The following is a 23,400-nucleotide window of genomic DNA, read 5'->3' on the forward strand; positions in this document are numbered from 1 at the left end:
GACACTCAACCTCACTGTTAACCATCTGGCCAATCTTTGAGTTATCCGCAAGTCTTCCATGTGGGATCTTGTCCAAAGCTTTATTGAAATCCATGTAAACTACATCAACTGCACAACCCCCATCTCCACACCTGGTCACATGCTCAAAAAATGCAATCAAATTTGTTCGGCATGACCTCCCTCTGACAAAGTCATGCTGACTATTCCTGATCAAACCTCTCCAAGTGGAAATAGAGTCCATCAGAACTTTCTCCAATAGTTTCCCTACCACTGATGTAAGACTCACTGGACTGCAGTTCCCTGGCTTATCTCAACAACCTTTCTTAAATAATAGGACCACATTAGCTGTTCTCAAGTCACCTGGCAACTCCCCTCGTGGCCAGAAATTAAAAGTTTGGGTCAGAGCCCCTGAAATCTCCTCCCTGGCCTCCCACAGCATCCTGGGACACAATTCATGCAGACCTAGTAATCTAATAATCTTATGGGCGGCACAGTAGTATAGTGGTTAGCACTGCTGCTTCACAGCGCCAGTGACCTGGGTTCGATTCCTGGCTTGGGTCACTGTCTGTGCGGAGTCTGCACATTCTGCCCGTGTCTGCTTGTTTTCCTCCCACAAATACCGAAAGACCAGCTTCTTAGGTGAATTGGACATTCTGAATTATTCCTCAGTGCATCCGAACTGGTGTCGGAGTGTGGCAACTCAGGGATTTTAATAGTAACTTCATTGCAGTGTTAATGTAAGCCTTCTTGTGATAATAATAAAGATTGTGAATGGGCCGAAGGGGCCCTTTCCGTGCTGTAAAATTCTACGACTTTAAAGGTAGAGGTGGTAGAGGGAGGGAGGGAATTAATTTATAGAGAAAGTGCCAAAGCCCCAACATTCACCAGCTCTGAGGACACACCTTAGCTCCTTTTCCAATCTGAAAGCAGCCTGAGCTGGATTTACATTCCCCTTAATTGATCATTGCTGGGTGATAATCCTGTACTTCCTCACCTCACACCACTGTGACAGCACCTTCACTACACAGACTGCAGCAACTGACCAAACATCACCTTCCCAGTTATTCCCGAAGGCACCGCCTTCCCAACCTGCCCCCTTGCCTGAGGTGTGGTGATCCTCAGGTCACATCACCGCCGGTCAGCTCTCTCCCGGGACAAGGCCCTGGTTCACAGCCGCCATCTTGGGGACGCAGGGCGCATGCGCTGGCGTCTTGGTGATGCTGCAGCTAGTGGGCGGGGCCTGAAGGTTTCTGTTCCCAGCCGGATCCTAGTGCCCGGCGAACTGTTAAACGGCAACAGGTTTTTTTAATGTTTCACCCACTCCCAGGCTGAAGCTGATGTTTTTTCGCCTGGAGGTGTCTGTGGATCACGTAGACATTCAGTGTGAGAGGGTTCAGCCTCTATCTAGCTACCTGAAGGGGGTTATACAGTGTTTGATTACACTTAGTGGTCCTTTCCAGTTCATTATCAGGATGTTTATGTGATATTTTCTTCCCCTCAGAGTGATATTTCTTTATTTAAAATACATTTCAGCAGCAGGCTGACTGGTGATTTTTAAAGGAATAAAGTTTATTTATTATCACACTATTTCCCTGGATGTTTGAACATCTCAGCTCCTCATCTCTTTCACACTCACTGACACATACACATAAATTAGGTACAGATCAAGTTGAAGCTGTAATGATGGAAATGGAATGTAGACTGCAATCTTCATATCGCTGCAGGTCTGTTGTCTTCGTGTTGAACTAATCCTTTAGTTGGAGTGAAGCATTTTTAGAAACGAATAATTCTCACGAGGCTCTGAAGCTTTCTGTAGATGAATCGCCAGGAGGTTGGTTCTCAGGTGGACTTGGAAGCTGGAATATGTTCAGTACTGTGGCTGCACTGGAAAACATTCAGCTCTGCTGGTTCAGCTGGTTCCTGGTGCTTCAGATGCTTCTCACACACACATTTGCTTTGTTCAGGGTTTATTATACTGTATCCCTGACTATTAACTGCAGGGTTAAAACTCAGACCCAGAACACCGCGATACAATAGCAGTTTACGATGCTCACTCACGCTTATCTCTGCCCCAATTCGAGCTCATTCTCCTGTGTTCAATATGACACTTGGAGACCAACAGTCCCGAGATTTCATATTCCTCAAATGCTGGTTCATCCTGACACAACGAGACATTTAAGCTTCACAGGTGGCTGCAAAGTTTCCTTACTCAGATCCGTGTTAACTAAATATTGGTCACAGAATCGAATGTTGCCCACAGTTTAATGTCCATAATAACCTGTTAAGTTGCAGCCACCTTGGCAGAGTTTGTGGATCTTACAGTCTATAATATCTAGTATCCTTGTGCCGAGCGTGACATCTTGAATCTACTCTTGGGTCTGATTAAAACAGTGCATTGTTGCTGGGTGGGATGGGCGGCATGGTAGCACAGTGTATAGCACTGTTGCTTCACAGCTCCAGGGTCCCAGGTTCGATTCCCAGCTTGGGTCACTGTCTGTGCGGAGTCTGCACGTTCTCCCCGTGTCTGCGTGGGTTTTCCTCTGGGTGCTCCGGTTTCCTCCCACAAGTCCCGAAACGTGCTGTTAGGTAATATGGACATTCTGAATTCTCCCTCTGCGTACCCAAACAGGCACCGGAATGTAGCGTCGAGGGGTCTTTCACAGTCACTGGCACTGTTTATTAAAAAAATTTAAAATATTTTTTTTATTCTCCTCCTTTTTCACATTTTCTCCCAAACTTACACCCACCAACAATAAACAATAATCAGTAACAAATATGTCAATCCCCATACCAATAACAAAGATCCCATCCTCCCACCAAACCCCAAACATTAGCCCGCATGTTCACACAAACTAATGACAAAAAGGAATTAGGGATCACCCATAGTCGCCATTAACACACACACACACCCTCCCCCCAACCCTCCCACCCACCCGCCTCAACTAATGTTCTATGTTATCTGCTTCTTGAAAGTGCATAATGAATAATGCCTATGAATTGTAGAACCCCTCCATCCTTCCCCTCACTTCAAACTTAACCTACTCAAGAGTCAAGAATTCCAATAGGTCCCCCCGTCACGCCAGGGCACAGGGTGGAGCGGTTGCTCTCCAACCTATCAGGATCCGCTTTCGGGCAATCAACAAGGCGAAGGCTACAACATCTGCCTCCGCACGCGTTTCCAACCCTGGGTGGTCCGACACCCCGAATAGGGGCCAGTTTCACGTGCATCACTTTAGAAATTATCCTAAAATCCTCCTTCCAATACTCCTCTAGCTTTGGACAGGACCAAAACATATGAACATGATTAGCAGCACCCCCCCCCCCCCCCCCACCCGCCCGCCCGCAACGTTCACACACATCTTCTACTCCTTCAAAGAATTGGCTCATCCTCGCCCTCGTGAGGTGTGCTCTGTATACCACCTTCAGCTGTACCAGCCCCAAACTTGCGCATGAGGTGGAGGCATTCACTCTCCGGAGCACCTCACATCAGAACCCCTCCTCCATATGCTCGCCCAACTCTTCCCCCCACTTTGCTTTGATCCTTTCCAGTGGTGCCTTCTCCTCTTCCAAAATAGCTCTGTAAACCGCCGACACTACCCCCTTCTCCAGTCCCCCTGTCATCGGCACCTCCTCCAGCAATGTGGAGACCTGCTCCACCGGGAAGCTCTGTCTCTCCTTTCTGGCAAAATCCCGAACATGCATGTATCTAAACATTTCCCCTTGCTCCAGCCCATACTTCGCTTCCAGCTCCTTCAAACTTGCAAACCGACCCCTAAGAAACAAATCTTTTGGTGTCTTAATCCCCTTCTCCTCCCATTTCCGAAAATTTCCATCCCACTTCCCTGGCTCAAATCTGTGGTTTCCCTGAATCGCATTTCCCTTGACCCTGCCCCCAACCGGAAGTGTTGGCAAAACTGCCTCCAAACTCTCAATGAAGCTATTATTACGGGACACCCTGAGTATTTCCCCGGGGCCATCGGGAGCGGCGCTGATGCTAGTGCTTTCAATCCGGACCCCCTGCACAAACTGTCCTCCATTCGTCCGTTCTGATCCATTGGGAATCAACCCCACTGACCCAGCTCCGCACCTTCTCCACATTCACCGCCCAGTAGTAATACATCAGATTCGGAAGACCCAAACCCCCTGCCTGCCTTCCCCTCTGTAGCAGCACCTTTCTAACTCTGGCCACCTTCCCTCCCCATATGAACAAAGTAATCCTTCCCTCAATCTCTTTGAAAAAAGCTTTTGGGAGGAAAATCGGCAGGCATTGAAAAATAAACAGAAATCCCACAAGGGAAAACAACCTCCTAAGAAGCTCTCTGAGAATCTTTCATGTCTCGATTCGGCTGCCTTCATTCCTCTAAACTCCAATAAGTAAAACCCAGCCTACTTAACCTCTCCCCACAAGAAAATCCCTCCATACTCGGGATCAACCTCGTGATCCTTCTCTGGACTGCCTTCAAAACCAATTGTCTTCCTTAGATAAGGGCACCAAAACTATTCAAAGTATACCAGGTGCAGTCTAACTAATGCCTTGTATAGTTTTAGCTCGACTTCCCCATGTTTATATTCTATTCCCTTTGAAATAAATGTCAACATTCAATTTGTCTCCATATTACCTGCAGAACTTGCTTTGTGTGGTTTCTGCACGAGGACCCCCAATTACCCCGTTACTTTAGCTTTCTACAGTCTTTCTCCATCTAAATAATATTCCGTTATGTTCATCCTCCTACTAAAGTGTCTAACCTCGCATTTTCCTACATTATGTCTCATCTGCCAAGTTTTTACTCAGTAAGTTACGCTGTCTCTGTCCCTCTGTGGATATTCTGTATACCTCACCACTTACCTTTCCATTTTTGTATCTGCAGCCATGGCAATAGTACATTCACTTATTAAACACAGTATTGAAATTCATGTATATCACATCTACTGGTCCCCCTCTCTCCAGCCTTCTCGTTATCACCTCAAAGAATTGCAATAAATTTGTCAGGCATGATTTACCCTTCACGAAGCCGGGCAGACCCAGCTTGATTACACTCTGTATGCTTAAATGCTCAGCTATTAATGTCCCTGGCCTATAGTTACCTGTTTTTGATTCCCTCCCTTTTCAATAAGGGTGTTACATTGGCAGTTTCCCAATCCTCTTGGGGTAAGGTGGGAGGAGCCTGGAGTGGAGTTTATACACCAGCACAGAACAGGCGGGCCGAATGGCCTGTTTCCCTGCTGTACACTTTCTGAAACTTTCGAATCCATTATCCGTAAATTCTCAGGGTAAAGGCTTGTGTCCACCTTAGCTTCGAGCTGGGAAACCGGACAGATCCCAAACTGGGAAATGGAAACCTTTAAAATCCAACACAAAACACAATTCTCTCACATCTGACCTGCGGTTCCATTGCCTCCAGAATTCCCCATTTTCTTTACATTTATTTTACATTTTCTGCAGATCCCAATCCGCGGGAACCGTCCGTCTCTGTCCTCCTGCCCTCGGCTGAAGACGTCTCCGCTCAGAGATTCGTCTCCCTCAGCTGCTTAGTGAGAGGTTTCTCCCCCCGAGAGATCTTCGTCAAGTGGACCGTCAATGACAAGCCGGTGAATCCCGGGAACTACAAGAACACCGAGGTGATGGCGGAGAACGGCAATAGCTCCTTCTTCATGTACAGCCTGTTATCCATTGCAGCGGAGGAGTCGGCCAGCGGCGCTTCTTACTCCTGTGTGGTGGGACATGAAGCCATCCCCTTGAAGATCATCAACAGAACGGTTGATAAATCCAGCGGTAAACCCAGTTTTGTGAACATTTCCCTCGCTCTGATGGACACCGTTAATTCATGTCAATGAGTATCTATTGGTTATATTTGCAACTAAAATAAAAATAATGAAGGCTTTTTCCTCCAATTGTGATTTAAATGCACAGCCACTTAATTAATGGAGCTTCCACTTTGCTAAGGTCAGATCTGTTCAATGAGACCCGGATTTCTACAGGTCTGGTCCCCAAGTCTCATACAACCAGTGCTCCCAGCTCAGATACACCCTGGGTTAGAGACAGAGCAAAACTCATTCATTCCAGGATTCAGCAAAATATCTTCATTGACTTTCCTCCCGCTGAGGAGAAATCGGATACTTTCCCATTTCAGACAAACAAACACATCATATTTAGATCTCGGTGTTCCTGCTTCTCCCATTGTCCATCCCATTAAAATTAATGTCAGCTTTAAGTTGCTGCATCACACCCACTGGGAACTGAATTGAGGGTCACACAGAAACATAGACCGATAATCCCTAGTCAAAGAGAGGGGAAAGGGAAATTGTTAATCCACTGTCTCCCCACTTCCCCAACAAAGAGAGGTGGGTGGGCATTATTTAATCCACTGTACCCACACTTCCCCAGCAAAGGGGCAATACTAACCCATTTTACCTCCACATCCCCGACCAAAAGAGGAGGAAGGTGATGAGTGAACTCTCTGTATCTCCACCTCCAGCAGGGAGAACCCAAAGGCAATTTGCTGAGCTGACCAGAGAGAGGGAGATTATTAACTCAATATCTTCCCAGTCCCCAAGCAAGGAGTTTGGAAGTAAACGGTTCTCTAGACTAAGAATTCAGTTACTGACATTACAAGACGGCACTTAGCTTACTGGCTGAAGGGTTTCAAAGGCCATAATGATAAAGATGTCTGAAAGTATCTATTTGTGCAACATAATTGTTTTAGCACTCTTGTTCGTCTTATCAGTATGCTAAACCCGATTCCCCATAGTCCAAATCCAGACTGGTGATTGAATTCTCCCTGGGTTTTCACTGTTCTCTCCTGAGGCACCTCCTTGTATTTTTGCATTCGGTCACCTGATGGCAGCGTGCACCTCACAGAAAACACATTTATAAGCAGAAAGTTCAACATATTCTACATAGGTACCAATAATACCCACAAATGGCAACGCTACAGGCAGCTGATACAAATACACAGACAGATTAAGACACAAACACTAAACATACATGCACACAGACCCACACACGCTCATACGTAGACACAAACACATACATAGACACACATAGAAACACATGCATAAACATACACCCAGGCATAACGAACCACACATATTTTGTCACAAAAACACACGCAAAAATTCACAAACCTGCACCTAAACACAAGAAAGCACATGTTTATACACACAGACACACGTGCACATACACATACAAATCCACACACACAAGCGGGTACACAAATGTACACAGACACATACAACCACATGTCCACACAGATACACAAACATATGAAACGAGACAAGCAGATTGACTGAAGAATATGAAACACAAATGTAACCAATAACATGTACATTAGCAGAATTTCACGATGACAGAAATATTTCCATTCAAACAGAGACAATAATCCACGTTAGCACACTAATCAGGTGGACACATATTAGCATACACTTACACTCATTAACACGAACACACATGAATACACAGAGAGTCATCAATACACATCAATAGATAGTTATAAACAACCATCAGCGCATAAATAGCACTGCTGCCTCACAGCGCCAGAAACCCGGGTTCAATTCCAGCCTTGGGGGATTGTCGGTGTGGAGTTTCCACATTGTCCCGTGTCCGTGTTTCCTCCGCGTGCTCCGGTTCCCTCCCACAGTCCAAGGATGTGCAGGTTAGGTGGATTGGCCATGCTATATTACCCCTTAGTGCCCACAACGTTAGGTGGGGTTACGAGGTTCTGGAGATAGGGCAGGGGCATGCGTCCAGGTAGAGTGCTCTTTCGGAGGGTCGGTGCAGACTGAATGGGCCGAATGGCCTCGTTCGGCACAGTAGGGATTATATGATGATGATTCTATGATGAAATACACGCATCAACACACACACACATAAACGCACTTATCCAGACACAAACATTAAGACACTGACATGCATGTTGAACGTATAAAGACACATTAACACTTTCATTACTGGGCAGGGAAGTATAAACTTATATTAACACAGGCATTAATATATAAACATAGACTTCAACACACAAACACACACAATAAAACACTCATACATACAGATTAACAGAAGATAAACAAAGTTCACAGACAGGCGCTGACACACAAATACACAGATCAATACTCATTGACACATGAACACACACAATGACACTTAAAAAGACATCGGGACACACAACAGAGGAGTAAATCAAAACACGAATTTCGCATCTACACAGACACAAAAGATAAAGAACAAACACAAACATCAGGCAATGGCGGCACGGTGGCATAGTGGTTAGCACTGCTGCCTCACGCCGCCATGGACCTGGGGTTGTTCCCGCTCCTGGGTCTCTGTCCCAGTGGAGTTTCTCCGTGACCCGTGGGTCTCACCCCACAACCCAAAGATGTGCAGGGTAGGTGGATTGGTCACGCTAACTTGCCCCTTACTTGGAAGAAAAAAGTTACAGAGATCGATTTCTGAGTGTCACAAACTCAACAGTAGATATGCAATGACAAATATATTAAAGAATGAATTAGCAGCGGGAGAAAATGAAGCGAGAATATTAAAAAAATATCCTGGATTAATAAACAATCTGATTATATTTATTTGCTCTATCCTCATAGATACCACAGAACACACCTGGACTGAAGACGATGAGGATGATAACGGGAACATCTGAACAACCGCTTCCACATTCAACACCCTGTTCTTCCTGAGCATTTCCTACAGCGCTGCAGTCACTCTGGTGAAGGTGAGAAGATTCAATCCACTCACACTTCAAACTGACAGAAGCCGTTTAAAAAATCTCTAAATGTTTGATTGATTAAAAACTCTAACATCAATGTCCCAGATCATAAACATCTGCTTCGTCATTTTCTCTCTCGTTTACAGATCAAGTGATCGGTTGACTTTCGGACGCTGTAGATTTTCCTCAACTGTTTATTGTGATGTGCGTGTGACAGAAATACAATATCTCCTCTTGGTGACTCTCACAGTAAAATTCTCTCAGTTTATTATTCTGCATCTGTAACTGAGACAATCATGGACAGTATTTCTGTTTTTCAGTTTGAAATGTACGAGATAATTTTGGCTGTAATGTAATTGTAGCTAATAATTTCTCTCAATGTCATGTCTAAATAAGTAACTTATCTCGTACCTTATTTACAACAGTTGCCTTCCCTTTATGTTGAGCTCCTGTTCTCTCTTTCTGATGTCTGTTACAGTTGTACATACATTTGGCAGCTCAGAGGGCATGTGTTCTGTTCTCAGTGTGACCCTCAATCGTTATGTTCCCTTTTGTAATTCAAAATAAGCTTTTCTGTAATATTTTCTCTGAAATTGTAATAAATATTGAATGAAAAATGAAGAAAATAAGGCTTTGCCGAACTCCTTTCTCTAAGGTACTTCGGGAGCGCTCCATTTCCCCGATTATATAGTTTTCTCCCCTTTCCCAGACAGGTATTTCTCACCAATCCGGTCTGGGATGTTACTGAACTCATGGCCCCTCAGTGAAAGCGCCACTGCGCCACCAAGCGGCCCATCCGGGTAAAGCCAACTTCACCTTTGCCTTATTTTGGTAAACTCCAGAGGCAGAATGCCAGCTGAAGAATTCCACAGATTCACTGCCCTCTGATGGAAGAAATGTCTCCTCATCTCTGTCCTAAATTTGAGATCCCTTACTCTGAGATTATGCTCTTTGGTCTTAGACTCTCCCACAAGAGGAAACAAGATGATTTTTCAGGCGGTGTAACTGGTTAAAGCTCTTTCCACAGTCAGTTCACTGGAACACTCCCACTCGGGTGTGTGTGTATCGGGGCTTTTCCAGTCACACTGATGTTTGAAATCTCTTCCCACAGTCAGAACAGACAAGCACATTGACAGTTTGTGATATTTAGATCCTAATGAATTGAGTGACTGTCAGATCTCGATGTTATATTTGGTTCGAGTTGCCCAGATGCCAATCCTCCCGTTCTAATGCCTGAAAAAGAAGTTTACAAAAATTATCATTTTAAGAATAGGATAGAAATTCAAAACAGATCATTTTAGTTTCTATCGAACCTTCTTTCCTCTCTTGCTTTTCCCAAGCATGGGGCCCAGTCAAAATAAAAGACCAAAATCAGCTAGAAGCCCCAACAAAAGTGTTGGGAACCTTCCTAACTGAACCAGAATATTGTTCACAGTGTCTCTGAAACACTCTGTCCGCTGAGGTGTCCACTGGTTGTGGAAGGTGTCAAACATTCTGGTGGATAGCGCATGCTCCCTCTGCAGGGCCACTGGGAATAGACAAGACCACAGAACAGCGGTCGGCAGCCAGAGTAACCACCCACCCGCCTCCATAATAATATTAATAATAATCTTTATTGTCACAAGTAGCCTTACATTAACACTGCAATGAAGTTACTGTGAAAAGTCCCTAGCCACCACACTCCGGCGCATATTTGGGTACATAGAGGGGGCATTCAGAATGTCCAATTCACCCAACAGCATGTCTTTCGGGACTTGTGGAAGGAAACCGGAGCACCCGGAGGAAACCCACAGGGAGAACTTGCAGACTCCACACAGACAGTGATCCAAGCTTGGCATCGAACCTGGGACCTTGGAGTTGTGAAGCAACAGTGCTAACAGTGCAGGGGCTGTTTAGCACAGGGCTGAATCACTGGCTTTGAAAGCAGACCAAGGCAGGCCAGCAGCGCGGTTCAATTCCAGTACCAGCCTCCCCGAACAGGTACTGGAATGTGGTGACTAGGAGCTTTTCACAGTAACTTCATTTGAAGCCTACTTGTGACAATAAGTGATTTTCATTTCATTTCATTACCACTGTGCTACCGTGCCGCCCACACCACCCAGCTACAATGCACTGTTTTAATAAGACTCAAGAGTAGATTCAGGATGTCACGCTCAGCACAAGGATACTAGATATTATAGACTGTAAGATCCACAAACTTTGTCATGATGGCTGCAACTTAACAGGTTATTATGGACATTAAACTGTGGGTAATATTCGATTCTGTGACCAATATTTAATTAAACACGGTCCCGAATAAGGAAACTTTGCAGCCACCTGCGAAGTTTAAATGTCTCGTTGTGTCAGGATGAACCAGCATTTGAGGAGCATGAAATCTCTGGACTGTCGGTCTCCAAGAGCCATATTGAACACCGGAGAATGAGCTCGAATTTGGACAGAGATAAGCGTGAGTGAGCATCGTAAACTGCTATTGTATCGGGGTGTTCTGGGTCTCAGAGTTTTAACTCTGCAGTTAATTGTCAGGGATGCAGTATAATAAACCCTGAACAAAGAAAATGTGTGTGTGAGAAGCACCTGAAGCACCAGGAACCAGCTGAACCAGCAGAGCTGAATGTTTTCCAGTGCAGCCACAGTACTGTACTTATTCCAGCTTCCAAGTCCACCTGAGAACCAACCTCCTGGCTATTCATCTACAAGAAGCTTCAGAGACTCATGAGAATTATTTGTTTCTAAAAACGCTTCACTCCAACTAAAGGATTAGCTCAACAAGAAGACAACAGGCCTGCAGCGATATAAAGACTGCAGTCTACATTCCATTTTCATCATTCCAGCTTCAACTTGATCTGTATCTAATTTCTGTTTATGTGTCAGTGAGTGTGAATAAGACAGACTGAGATGTTCAAACATCCAGGGAAATTGTGTGACAATAAATAACCATCTTCGGTTTAAAAATCACCAGTGAGCCTGCTGCTGAAATGTATTTCAAATAAAGTAAAATCACTCTGAGGGTAAGAAAATATCACACAAACATCCCGATAATGAACTGGAAAGGATCATGAAATGTAATCAAACGCTGTATAACCGCCTTCAGGTAACTATACAGAGGCTGCAGCCTCTCACACTGAATGTATACGCGATCCACAGACACCTCCAGGCCACAAATATCAACTTCAGTTTGGGAGTGGGTGAAATTTTTTGGAACCTGTTTACCAAAGACGAACTCTGCGGGCGCTAGGACCCGGCTGGAGAACAGAAATCTTCAGGCCCCGCCTACTAACTGTTACATCGCCAAGACGCCAGCGCATGCGCTCTGTTTCCCCAAGATGGCGGCTGTGAACCAGGGCCTGGTCCTGGGAGAGAGCTGACCGGCGGTGATGTGACCTGAGGATCACCGCACCTCAGGCAAGGGGCCAGGTTGGGAAGGCGGTGCCTTCAGGAATAACTGGGAAGGTGATGTTTGGTCAGTTGCTGCAGTCTGTGTAGTGAAGGTGCTGTCACAGTGGTGTGAGGTGAGGAAGTACAGGATTATCACCCAGCAATGATCAATTAAGGGGAATGTAAATCCAGCTCAGGCTGCTTTCAGATTGGAAAGGGAGCTAAGGTGTGTCCTCAGAGCTGGTGAATGTTGTGGCTTTGGCAGTTTCTCTATAAAGTCCCTCTCTTTACAGCATGGAAAGAGGCCCTTCGACCCATTCATAATAATCTTTATTATTGTCACAAGTAGGCTTACATTAACACTGCAATGAAGTTACTGTGAAAATCCCCCAGTCGCCACACTCCGGCGCCTGTTCGGGCACACAGAGGGAGAATTCAGAATGTCCAATTCACCTACTAAGCTCATCGTTCGGGACTTGTGGGAGGAAACCGGAGCACCCAGAGGAAACACACGCAGACACAGGGAGAATGAGCAGACTCCACACAGACAGAGAACCAAGCTCGGAATCGAACCTGGATCCCTGGTGCTGTGAAGCAGCAGTGCTAACCACTATGCTACCGTGCCGCCCAGTAAGTTTATTAGATTACTAGCTCTGGATGAATTGTGTCCCAGGATGCTGTTGGAGGCGAGTGAGATATTGCAGAGACTCAGACCCAAAGTTTTAACCACAAATTAGGCCTGTTTTTGCTGGAATTTAGACATTTAAGGTGTGATCTAATTGATGTATTTAAGATATTAACAGGGAAAGACAGGGTAGATAAAGATCAACTATTTCCACTGGTTGGAGATTCTAAAATTAGGGATCATTGTCTAAAAATTAGGGCTAGACCGTTCTGGAGAGATGTTCGGAAGAACATCTTCACACACAGGGTGGGAGAGGTTTGGAACTCTCTCCCACACACAGCAGGTGAAGCTGGATCAGTTGTTAAGTTTAAATCGGAGGTAGAGTTTTGTTAAGCAAAGATATTCAGGGATATGGAGTTAGGTCACAGATCAGCCATGATCTCACTAAATGGCAGGTCAGATGCGAGGGGATGAATGGCCTACTCCTGTCCCTATGGGTATTTCAGTGATTCTGAAATTCAGACAACGATACCATGATAGGGCGAAGAGTCCTGATTAGCACCTGAGTTAGTTCGAGCTGCAAACCATCCCTTCAGATCCTTGCCCTTCATGGATTTCATGAAGGCCAAGGTAATAGTTGGATTATTGAAAGACTTGACGCAGTTGTTGGATACCATTTTTCGGGTCTCAGGATAACGCACAACGTAATTCACGCCGCACAGCCTTGCGTTGCCTTTGAACCTCATCGAGGCCTCGACGCTTCGTTTGTGTTGCTGCCGAAATTCCTGGAAGAAGTAAATCCTCACTCCTTCCTGCAGCCAGGTTCCACCTCATCGTTCCCTCTCCAGGACATTCTCTCAAGTTGTGGAAGCGAATGATTACAGGCCTGGGATGAAAACTATCCCTCGGCCTCAAAGACCGATGCTCCCTTTCTAATTTGGAACGCCCAGGCTTCACATCCAGCTCGAGAAAACGTGGCAGTCGATCCTCTAAGAACCTAACGGGAGTCTTACTCTCCACACTAAATGGACAGATAATATCATAATTTATGGGCAGCACAGTAGCACAGTGGTAGATCCAGGGTCCCATGTTCGATTCCCAGCTTGGGTCACTATCTGTGCGGAGTCTGCACATTCTCCCCGTGTCTGCATGGGTTTCCGCCGGGTGCTCAAGTTTCCTCGCACAGTCCAAAGATGTGCAGGTTCGGTGGATTGGCCACGATAAATTGCCCTTTGTGCCCAAATAAAATGTTAGGTGGGGTTACGGGGATGGGGTGGAGGTATGGGCTTGGGTGGGGTGCTGTTTCCAAGGCGCAGACTCGATGGGCCGAGTGGCCTCCTTCACTGTAAATTCTATGATGACCATCTGACAGGCCAATGACTCAGATGTTCTTTCTCCGAACCTCAGTTCTCCAGGACCTCCGCCAGCCACTTGACTGGTTTTCAAAGGATTGAATTCGACGGAAGCATCTTGCTGAATGTTCAGGATTCTCTCCTCCGGACCATCGAGCCTCTCCATGGCGTTTTGGAGCTGGGCCTCATGAGCTCACAGATATTGAGTCAGCATACTCCGCCTCTGTTCAGTAACACGGATAATGTTGACAGTCATCATTTTTGCCGCCTCCCAGAGAGCCCCAGAGAGCGTGGGGTCGAGAGACCTCCTAGCGGTCGAGAGACCTCCTGAGGGTCAGGCCGCCATGTTGAAAAGGCGGCTCCATTCCCACTGAATCCACCTGTGCTGTTTTATCAATGCATTTCTTCACGTTTTCCAGCATAATCCTACCAATCCGAACCCTGAAATCTTCCAGGGACACGATAACAAATATGAATTCAAGGATTAGGTAGATGAGTGCCAGGCAATCAGGATAAGTGTCAGATTGTAGGTTAGTGGCACCAGAACCTGTGGAAAAGCAGCTACTCCCGCACCTGTATCGCATGCCTGACACCACCCCACTCCCAGTCAGAAATCTGATTGATGAGGATGTTGAGTGTTATGCGGAACTTGCAGGTAAATGGAGAGAAAGCTGAGATGAGAAGGGATTTCTTTACTCGACGATGTGGTGAAGATTTGGTATTCTCTATCCCCGAGGATTCTGGAGCTTCAGTCATCAAATATTTTCAAGACACAGACTGATCGGTTTCTAGATATTGAAGATGTCGAGGGATATGAGGGATAGTGTGGGAAAACGGTGCTGAGGTAGATTAGCCAATGGTCCCATTGAATGGATCAGGCTCGATGGGCCGAATGGCCGACTGCAGCTTATATTTGTTATGATCTCCTGGACAGGAAGCTGTGTGCTTGGATTTGTCAATCAACCTGAATCAGCACCTTCAGGAGAATTAGGAGGGTCAATATGAGATACAGCAGAGTGAGAATGGAGGGAATGTGTGGTATGGACATTTACAGCTTTCGGGGAATAAGAGAGAGGAAAAAAAGTGACATAGAAACTAGAATTGTCTGTTCTGAGTTTCTATCCTGTACTGACAGTGATGAATTTTGGAAATTGTTTTTACAGGATATTAGACGAGGAGGAATTACAGACAGAAATCTCAAACGTTACGTCTCGATCTGACAGTCACTTCTTTCCTTAGAACCTGGATATCATTGGGCTTTGAATCTAGAAGGAGAAATGTTTCCCCGAACAGTCAGATAAATATTTCAACCATCAGTGTGACTGGAAAAGCACCGAGACCCACACAACACACACCCTGGTGAGAGTGTTCCAGTGAACTGACTGTGGAAACATCAGTGTGACTGGAAAAGCACCGAGACCCACACAACACACACCCGAGTGGGGGTGTTCCAGTGAACTGACTGAGGAAAGAGCTTTAACCAGTGACACAATCTGAAAAACATCACAATATTCAGAGCGGGGAGGGACCGTACTCGTGTTGTGGACGAGGCTTCAACTGATTGTCCTGCCTGGAGAGACGTCAGGAGACCCAAAACATGGAGAAACCGTGGAAATGTGGGGACTGTGGGAAGGGATTCAGAGCCCCATCTCTGCTGGAGCTTCATCGGCGCAGTCACACTGGGGAGAGGCCATTCACCTGCTCTCAGTGTGGGAAGGGATTCAATGATTCATCCACCCTGCAGAGACATCAGCAAATTCACACTGGGGAGAGGCCATTCACCTGCTCTCAGTGTGGGAAGGGATTCACTCAGTTATCTCACCTGCAGACACACCAGCGAGTTCACACTGGGGAGAGGCCATTCACCTGCTCTCAGTGTAGGAAGGGATTCACTCAGTTATCTCACCTGCAGACACACCAGCGAGTTCACACTGGGGAGAGGCCATTCACCTGCTCTCAGTGTGGGAAAGGATTTGCACATTTATCCACCCTGCAGACACACCAGCGAGTTCACACTGGGGAGAAGCCATTCACCTGCTCTCAGTGTGGGAAGGGATTCACTCGGTTATCTCACCTGCAGACACACCAGCGAGTTCACACTGGGGAGAGGCCATTCACCTGCTCTCAGTGTGGGAAGGGATTCACTCAGTTATCTCACCTGCAGACACACCAGCGAGTTCACACTGGGGAGAGGCCATTCACCTGCTCTCAGTGTGGGAAAGGATTTACTCTATTATCCAACCTGCGGAGACACCAGCGAGTTCACACTGGGGAGAGGCCATCCACTTCTCAATGTGAGACGTGATTGCATGTTTCATTGGACTTGCTGTGACACCAACAATTTCATAATCGATTACAGGGCTTGGATTCTGCCGTTATTGTTTCTGCTCTACGCCCAGGACTGCATTTTGTTAATTCTGACAGGTGGTCAGTGGGATGGTCGGAGGGTTTCTTTATGCTGGACTGGCCAGTCTCACCACCTTGCCTCCAGTGGGCTGATTCTCTTTGAGCCTGGTTGCTAAAACCTGGCTTCAAAATTGCACAAGGATCACAGAGTAAAAGGATGTTTGGAAGTTTGAAGATATTTAGTTTCCATTTCTGTTTCAAACCCCCCAAAGCATGCCACGTTGCCATGGAGATGGGCCCTGGTGGTTACATGGTTACTTTGTTTAAGTTATCTGGGTGTCCCTGACAGAAGGAAACTATCAGGTTATCAGCGTCAAGTTGCCTGAGGTGGATGAGGAAACTGATTGGTACAGGGAATACCTAATATTTAAGGAATTATTACGTATTTATCAGGGGTCGGTTAGCTCAGTTGGCTGGACGGCTGGTTCGTGACGCAGAGCAAGGCCAACAGTGAGGATTCAACTCCCGTACTGGCTGAGTTTATTCATGAAGGCCCCGCCTTCTCAACCAGGCCCCTCGCCTGAGGTGTGCTGACCTTCGGGTTAAATCACCTCCAGTCAGCTCTCTCTCTGTCAAAGGGAGAGCAGCCTATGGTCCTCTGGGACTTTTGCAACTTTTATTTCACATATACACAACAAATATAGATTCCTTTCAGAAACAAAAATCCAACAGGAAAAGTGATGCAACCGTGACTAACAAGAAAAGTTAAAGATTCCATGAGATCCATTAGAATTCAGCAAAGGAGGACCAAGAAACTGATGAGAGCAAACTGGCGAGAAACATAAAAACTGACTGGAAAAGCTTCTGCAGGAATGTGAAAAGGAAAAGATTAGCAAAGACCAATATGGGTCCATTCCAGGCAGAGACAGGAGAGTTTAGAATGGGGAATGAGGAAATGCAGAGAAACTAAACAATGTGTGTCTGTCTTCACAGAGGAAGATACAGAAATTGTCCCCAAAACACCAGAGAACCAAGGGACTGGTGGAGATTAGTATTGGTAAAGAAGTCGTACTGGAGAAATGAATGGGGTTGAAAGTGAATAAAACTCCAAAAGCTGATGATCCACACCCCAGAGTGTTGAACGAGGTGGCTGTAGAGATCTCTATTCCTCATTCTAAATTCTCCTGACTCTATCTGGAACAGACAAACCTTTGTTTGAGCCAAACGTTTCCTTTTTACGTAGCCACAGAAGCTTTAACAGTCAGTCTTTATGTATTTTGCCAATTCACATTCTATTCTATTCTCCCTTTGTTTCTCAGTGTCTTGGTTGAAGAACCGAAGTAAATCCTCGGGAATGAATTATCACTTTGGACAGGTTCTGAGACAATTAAATTTTGACTTCCAGGACAGAGTAACTATAATCGTGGAGTGTGATTGTCGGTTATGTAAAAGGGGAAAGTTCTATTTTATAGTTTATGTGTAGGTTTCCAAGTTAAAGTAGCTTCTAGTTTGTTTGTTTGTTGTATTAAAAGTCATAAAACGTGAAGTCCCGTCGTGTGATCATTTAATTTGTTGACTGGGGATTTGAATTTTTTATAAGAAGTTGCTGAACTTTATGGGGGTCCAGATCCACAAGATTTGTCTTCCTATTTGACCCTCTGGCACCTTTCTGTCTCTATTGCTCATGTCACTGACAGCCAGTTGATGGAGCTGAGGGCTGAATTTAGCTGAGAATAATGGGACCTGTGCCACATTGGGAAACTGCCATGGGTGTCGCTAATAGAGACAGGAAGGTGCTGGAGGACCGGGTGGGAACTGCACCACCAACCAATCGGGGTTCAGGGGCGAGGGTGACCGGTGCTGATGGTGATGTTACCCCCAGGGTTCAGTGCCCCCTTGTCCAAAGCGGGGAGTCATGGGAACAGGGTACAGAGGAGCCGAAGGGAAACCATTTGGGACCAGAACATTGTGAACATTCTGTTACTCTGGTTATCTTTGATCCTCAAGTAATTTTCTGTTAGTTTTTTTTAACCATGTTCTGTTTCGTCAATAATCTTTTAACAGGAAAATATTTGAATTTGTTGGACATTTCATGATTAAATCTGCTCACTTTCAGGAAAGTGGGTGAGAGGTTAACAGAAAATGAGTCCCTCTAAGGTAATTGGCAAAGGAGCCGGAGGGGTAGAGGGGATTTGAATTTTCTTTTGACAGTGTTTGAAAATGGGTTCAGGGAATCAATCGTGACTGACTAATTTATCAATGTTCTCTGAGGAAGTAACAAGGGATGTCAATAAAGGAGAACCTGTAGATGTGCTTTGTCTGGATTTGCAGAAGGTATTTCCCAAGGAGCCACATCAAAGATTATTACACAAAATATGAGCTCATGGTGTGGGGGCAACATATCAGCATGGATAGAGGATTGGTTAGCGAACAGGAAGCAGCCAGTCGGTATAAATGGGTCATTTCTGGGTGGGTAAGATGTGACAAGCGGAATGTCACCAGGATCAGTGCTGGGCTCTCACCCATTTACAATCTGTATGAATGTGTTGGATGACGGGATTGAATGGCGGCTAAATTTTCTGATGCTTAAAGACGGGTAGGAAAGTAATTTGTGAAGTGGATTTAAGGAGTCTGCAAAGGACTACAAATAGGTTAAGTGAGTGGGCAAATGACAAATGGAGCATAACTTTGGAAAATGTGAATTGTCCACCTTGTCAGGAAGTGTTAAATAAAACTATTATTTAAATGGAGGGAGATTGCAGAACTCTGAGGTACAGAGGGATCCCGGTGCCCGATCCCAAGTTAGTCTGCAGGTACAGCAAGTGATTAGGAAGGTCAGTGGAATATTGTTTATTGCAAAGAAAATCTAATATAAATGTAGGGATGTTTTGCTGCAGTTGTATAGAGTCAGAGAGGTTTACAGCATGAAAACTGGCCCTTCGGCCCAACTTGTCCATGCCGCCCAGTTTTTACCACTGAGCTCGTCCAAATTGCCCGCATTTGGCCCATAACCCTCTATACCCAGCTTTCCCATAGAACTGTCTGATACTCGCAAGCCTCTGTGTGAAAAAAATTCCCCTCTGTACTCTTTTATATCTCTCCCCTCTCATCTTAAACCTATGCCCTCTAGTTCTAGACGCCTCTACCTTTGGGAAAAGATGTTGACTATCTACCTTATCTATGCCCCTCATTATTTTGCAGACCTCTGTAAGATCACCCTTAAGCCTTCTATTCTCCAGGGAAAAAATTCCTAGTCTATCCAGCCTCTCCTAACTCAAACCATCAAGTCCTGGTCGCATCCGAGTAAATCTTTTCCGCGCTCTTTCTAGTTTAATAATATCCTTTCTATAATAGGACCAGAAATGTGCACAGTGCTCTAAGTGTGGCCATACCAATGTCTTGTACAAGTTCAGCCAGACGTCCCAACTCCTGTATTCAATGTTCTCACCAATGAAACCAAGTATGCCGAATGCCTTCTTCATCACCCTGTCCACGTCTGACTCCACTTTCAAGGAGCTATGAACCTGTACTCCTAGATCTCTTTGTTCTTTCACTCTCCCCAACTCCCTCCCATTAACTGAGTAGGTCCTGCCCCGATTCGATCAACCAAAATGTATCACCTCACATTTATCTAAATTTAATTCCCATCTGCCATTGATCGGCCCACTGGTCCAATTGATCAAGTTCTGATGCAATCCTAAATAACATTCTTCACTGAATCTTGGTGTCATTTGCAAACTTACTAACCATGCCTCCTACATTCTCCTCCAAATCATTAATTTCAATAACAAATAACATTGGACCCAGCACTGATCCCTGAGGCACATCGCTGGTCACAGGCCTCCAGTTGGAAAAACAACCTTCTACAACTACCCTTTGGCTTCTGTCGCCAAGCCAATTTTGTATCCAATTGACTACCTCATCCTGGATCCCGTGAGATTTAACCTTGTGCAACAACCTACCATGCAGTACCTTGTCAAAGGCCTTGCTAAGGTCCATGTAGACAAGGTCAACTGCACTGCTCTCATCTACCTTGTTGGATACCCCTTTAAAAAACTCAACCAAATTTGTGAGGCATGATTTTCCACTCACAAAGCCATGCTGGCTGTCCCTAATCAGTCCTTGCCTCTCTAAATGCCGGTAGATCCTGTCTCTCAGAATACCTTCCAACAACTTACCCACCACAGACGTGAGGCTCACCAGTCTGTAGTTCCCAGGCTTTTCCCTCTGGCCTTTCTTAAACAAAGGCACAACATTTGCTACCCTCCAATCTTCAGGCACCTCACCTGTGGCTGTCGACGATTCATATATCTCTGCTCGGGGACCCGCAATTTCCCCCCCCTCCCCCTAGCCTTCCACAACGTCCTGGGATACATTTCATCAGTTTCCAGGGATTTACCTACCTGGATGTGCTTTAAGCTTGATCTAACCCCATTCCCCCACTCCACTTTGTGGGTAATCTGCGATCCCAAAACCAAATTTTAACAGTCCCAGCTCGCCATACCTTCCATACTGTCTCTCCTATACTTGGCATCCAGGAATGGTTTTGAAAATGAAATGAAAATGAAAATCGCTTATTGTCACGAGTAGGCTTCAATGAAGTTACTGTGAAAAGCCCCTAGTCGCCACATTCCGGCGCCTGTTCGGGGAGGCTGGTACGGTAATTGAGCCTTGCTGCTGGCCTGCCTTGGTCTGCTTTAAAAGCCAGCGATTTAGCCCAGCGTGCTAAACCAGCCCCTTGGTTTTGCTAACCTGCCTGTGTATCTGCACCTGGCAGTGTTTGAGGATAGAGGGGAACTGGAGCTTTACTCCGTATCTAACCCCGTGTTGTACCTGTCCTGGGAGTGGTTGATGGGGGTCAGTGGAGAGGCAGCTTTACTCTGTATCTAACTCTTGTGTTGTACCTATGCTGGGAGTGTTTGATGGGGTCAGTCTATAAGGAGATTTTTTCTGAATCTAACCTCGTGCTGCACCTGGCCTGGGAGTGTTTGATGATAGAGTGTAACTGGAGCTTGACTCTGTATCAAACTCTGTGTTGTACCTGTCCTGGGAGTGTTTGGTGGGGACAGTGCAGAGGAGGATATACATTGTATCTAACCTTGTGTTATACCTATTGTGGGAGTGTTTGATGGGGACAGCATCGAGGGAGATTTACTCTGTATCTAACACCATTTTGTGTCTGCCTTGGGAGTGTTTCATGGGGCAATGTAGAGGGAGCTGTGCTGTAACTGATTGGAGAATGGTTCAAGCTGGCACTTGGTACTCAGCTTTTCCAGTACAGACACCCTTCACTTTAAAAATAACATTTCATTCAGAGCTAAGAGAAACCATCACCGGTGCGTCCACTGTCCGTCCCCCCCCCCCCGTCCGTCCCGTCCCCCGTCCCCCCTTCCCACAAACACACACCCCGCAGGCCCAGAGGGACAGTGAGGGTCTTGAACATTGTTGTACAGTCTGATTGATATTTCATATGAGACTTTTTCAGTTCCATAGAATCACGATGGTGCAGAAGGAGGCCATTTGGCCCATCAAGTCTGCACCAACCCTTCAATGCGGCACCCCACTCGGGACCACTCCTCCACCCTATTCCCAGAACCTCACCTAACCTTTGGCCACTCAGGGGAAATCTTTTAGAATGGCCAATCCACCTAACCTGTGCATCGTTGGACTGTGGGAGGAAACCGGAGCACCTGGAAGGAACCCACGCAGACAAGGGAGGAAGTGTAAACTTTACACAGTCACCCAAGGCTGGAATCGAACCCCCCACCCTCTGATCTACAGTCAGCCTTTGTTCGAATGAAAAGAGCCCCAGTTTCTCTAATCTCTCCTGGTAACTAAAGCCTCTCTTCCCTGGGATCTTAGAGTCTTAGAAAATACAGCACAGAACAGGCCCTTCGGCCCACGATGTTGTGCCGAACCTTTGTCCTAAATTAATCATAGATTATCATTGAATTTACAGTGCAGGAGGAGGCCATTTGGCCCTTTGAGTCTGCACCGGCTCCTGGAAAGAGCACCCTACCCAAACTCAACACCTCCACCCAACACCAAGGGCAATTTTGGACATTAAGGGCAATTTATCATTGGCCAATTCACCTAACCTGCACATCTTCGGACTGTGGAAGGAAACCGGAGCACCCGGAGGAAACCCACGCAGACACGGGGAGGACGTGCAGACTCCGCACAGACAGTGACCCAAGCCGGAATCGAACCTGGGACCCTGGAGCTGTGAAGCATTGTGCTATCCACAATGCTACCGTGCTGCCCTTGAGAACAAATAAATCTAAACTATATCATTTTACTGTAATCCATGTACCTATCCAATAGCTGCTTGAAGGTCCCTAATGTTTCTGACTCAACTACTTCCACAGGCAGTGCATTCCATGCCCCCACTACTCTCTGGGTAAAGAACCTACCTCTGATATCCCTCCTATATCTTCCACCTTTCACCTTAAATTTATGTCCCCTTGTAATGGTTTGTTCCACCCGGGGAAAAAGTCTCTGACTGTCTATCTGTTCCCCTGATCATCTTATAAACCTCTATCAAGTCGCCCCTCATCCTTCTCCGTTCTAATGAGAAAAGGCCTAGCACCCTCAACCTTTCCTCGTAAGACCTACTCTCCATTCCAGGCAACATCCTGGTAAATCTTCTTTGCACCTTTTCCAAAGCTTCCACATCCTTCCTAAAATGAGGCGACCAGAACTGTACACAGTACTCCAAATGTGGCCTTACCAAAGTTTTGTACAGCTGCATCATCACCTCACGGCTCTTAAATTCAATCCCTCTGTTAATGAACGCGAGCACACCATAGGCCTTCTTCACAGCTCTATCCACTTGAGTGGCAACTTTCAAAGATGTATGAACATAGACCCCAAGATTTCTCTGCTCCTCCACATTGCCAAGAACTCTACCGTTAACCCTGTATTCCGCATTCATATTTGTCCTTCCAAAATGGACAACCTCACACTTTTCAGGGTTAAACTCCATCTGCCA

At 45.9% G+C, this 23,400-nt stretch overlaps 1 protein-coding gene and 1 long non-coding RNA gene across 2 annotated transcripts in view; both read left to right on the top strand.

Moving 5' to 3' along the window:
* Window positions 1–9,295, top strand: part of LOC140422652 (uncharacterized) — a 39,648-nt gene extending 30,353 nt beyond the window's left edge. The window contains exons 3-5 of the long non-coding RNA XR_011947539.1: window positions 5,444–5,773; window positions 8,590–8,717; window positions 8,858–9,295. This is a non-coding gene — a long non-coding RNA (uncharacterized lncRNA). The remainder of the gene's footprint in view (window positions 1–5,443; window positions 5,774–8,589; window positions 8,718–8,857) is intronic.
* Window positions 9,296–12,238: 2,943 nt separating this feature from the next.
* Window positions 12,239–17,955, top strand: LOC140418781 (uncharacterized). The gene is made up of 2 exons (XM_072502402.1): window positions 12,239–12,716; window positions 15,227–17,955. The coding sequence occupies exon 2, from the start codon at window positions 15,661–15,663 to the stop codon at window positions 16,366–16,368; it is 708 nt and encodes a 235-aa protein (XP_072358503.1). The 5' UTR covers window positions 12,239–12,716; window positions 15,227–15,660; the 3' UTR covers window positions 16,369–17,955.
* Window positions 17,956–23,400: the final 5,445 nt, after the last annotated feature.

The sequence above is a fragment of the Scyliorhinus torazame genome, chromosome 5, assembly GCF_047496885.1.
Source record: "Scyliorhinus torazame isolate Kashiwa2021f chromosome 5, sScyTor2.1, whole genome shotgun sequence".
Taxonomy (NCBI): Eukaryota; Metazoa; Chordata; class Chondrichthyes; order Carcharhiniformes; family Scyliorhinidae; genus Scyliorhinus; species Scyliorhinus torazame.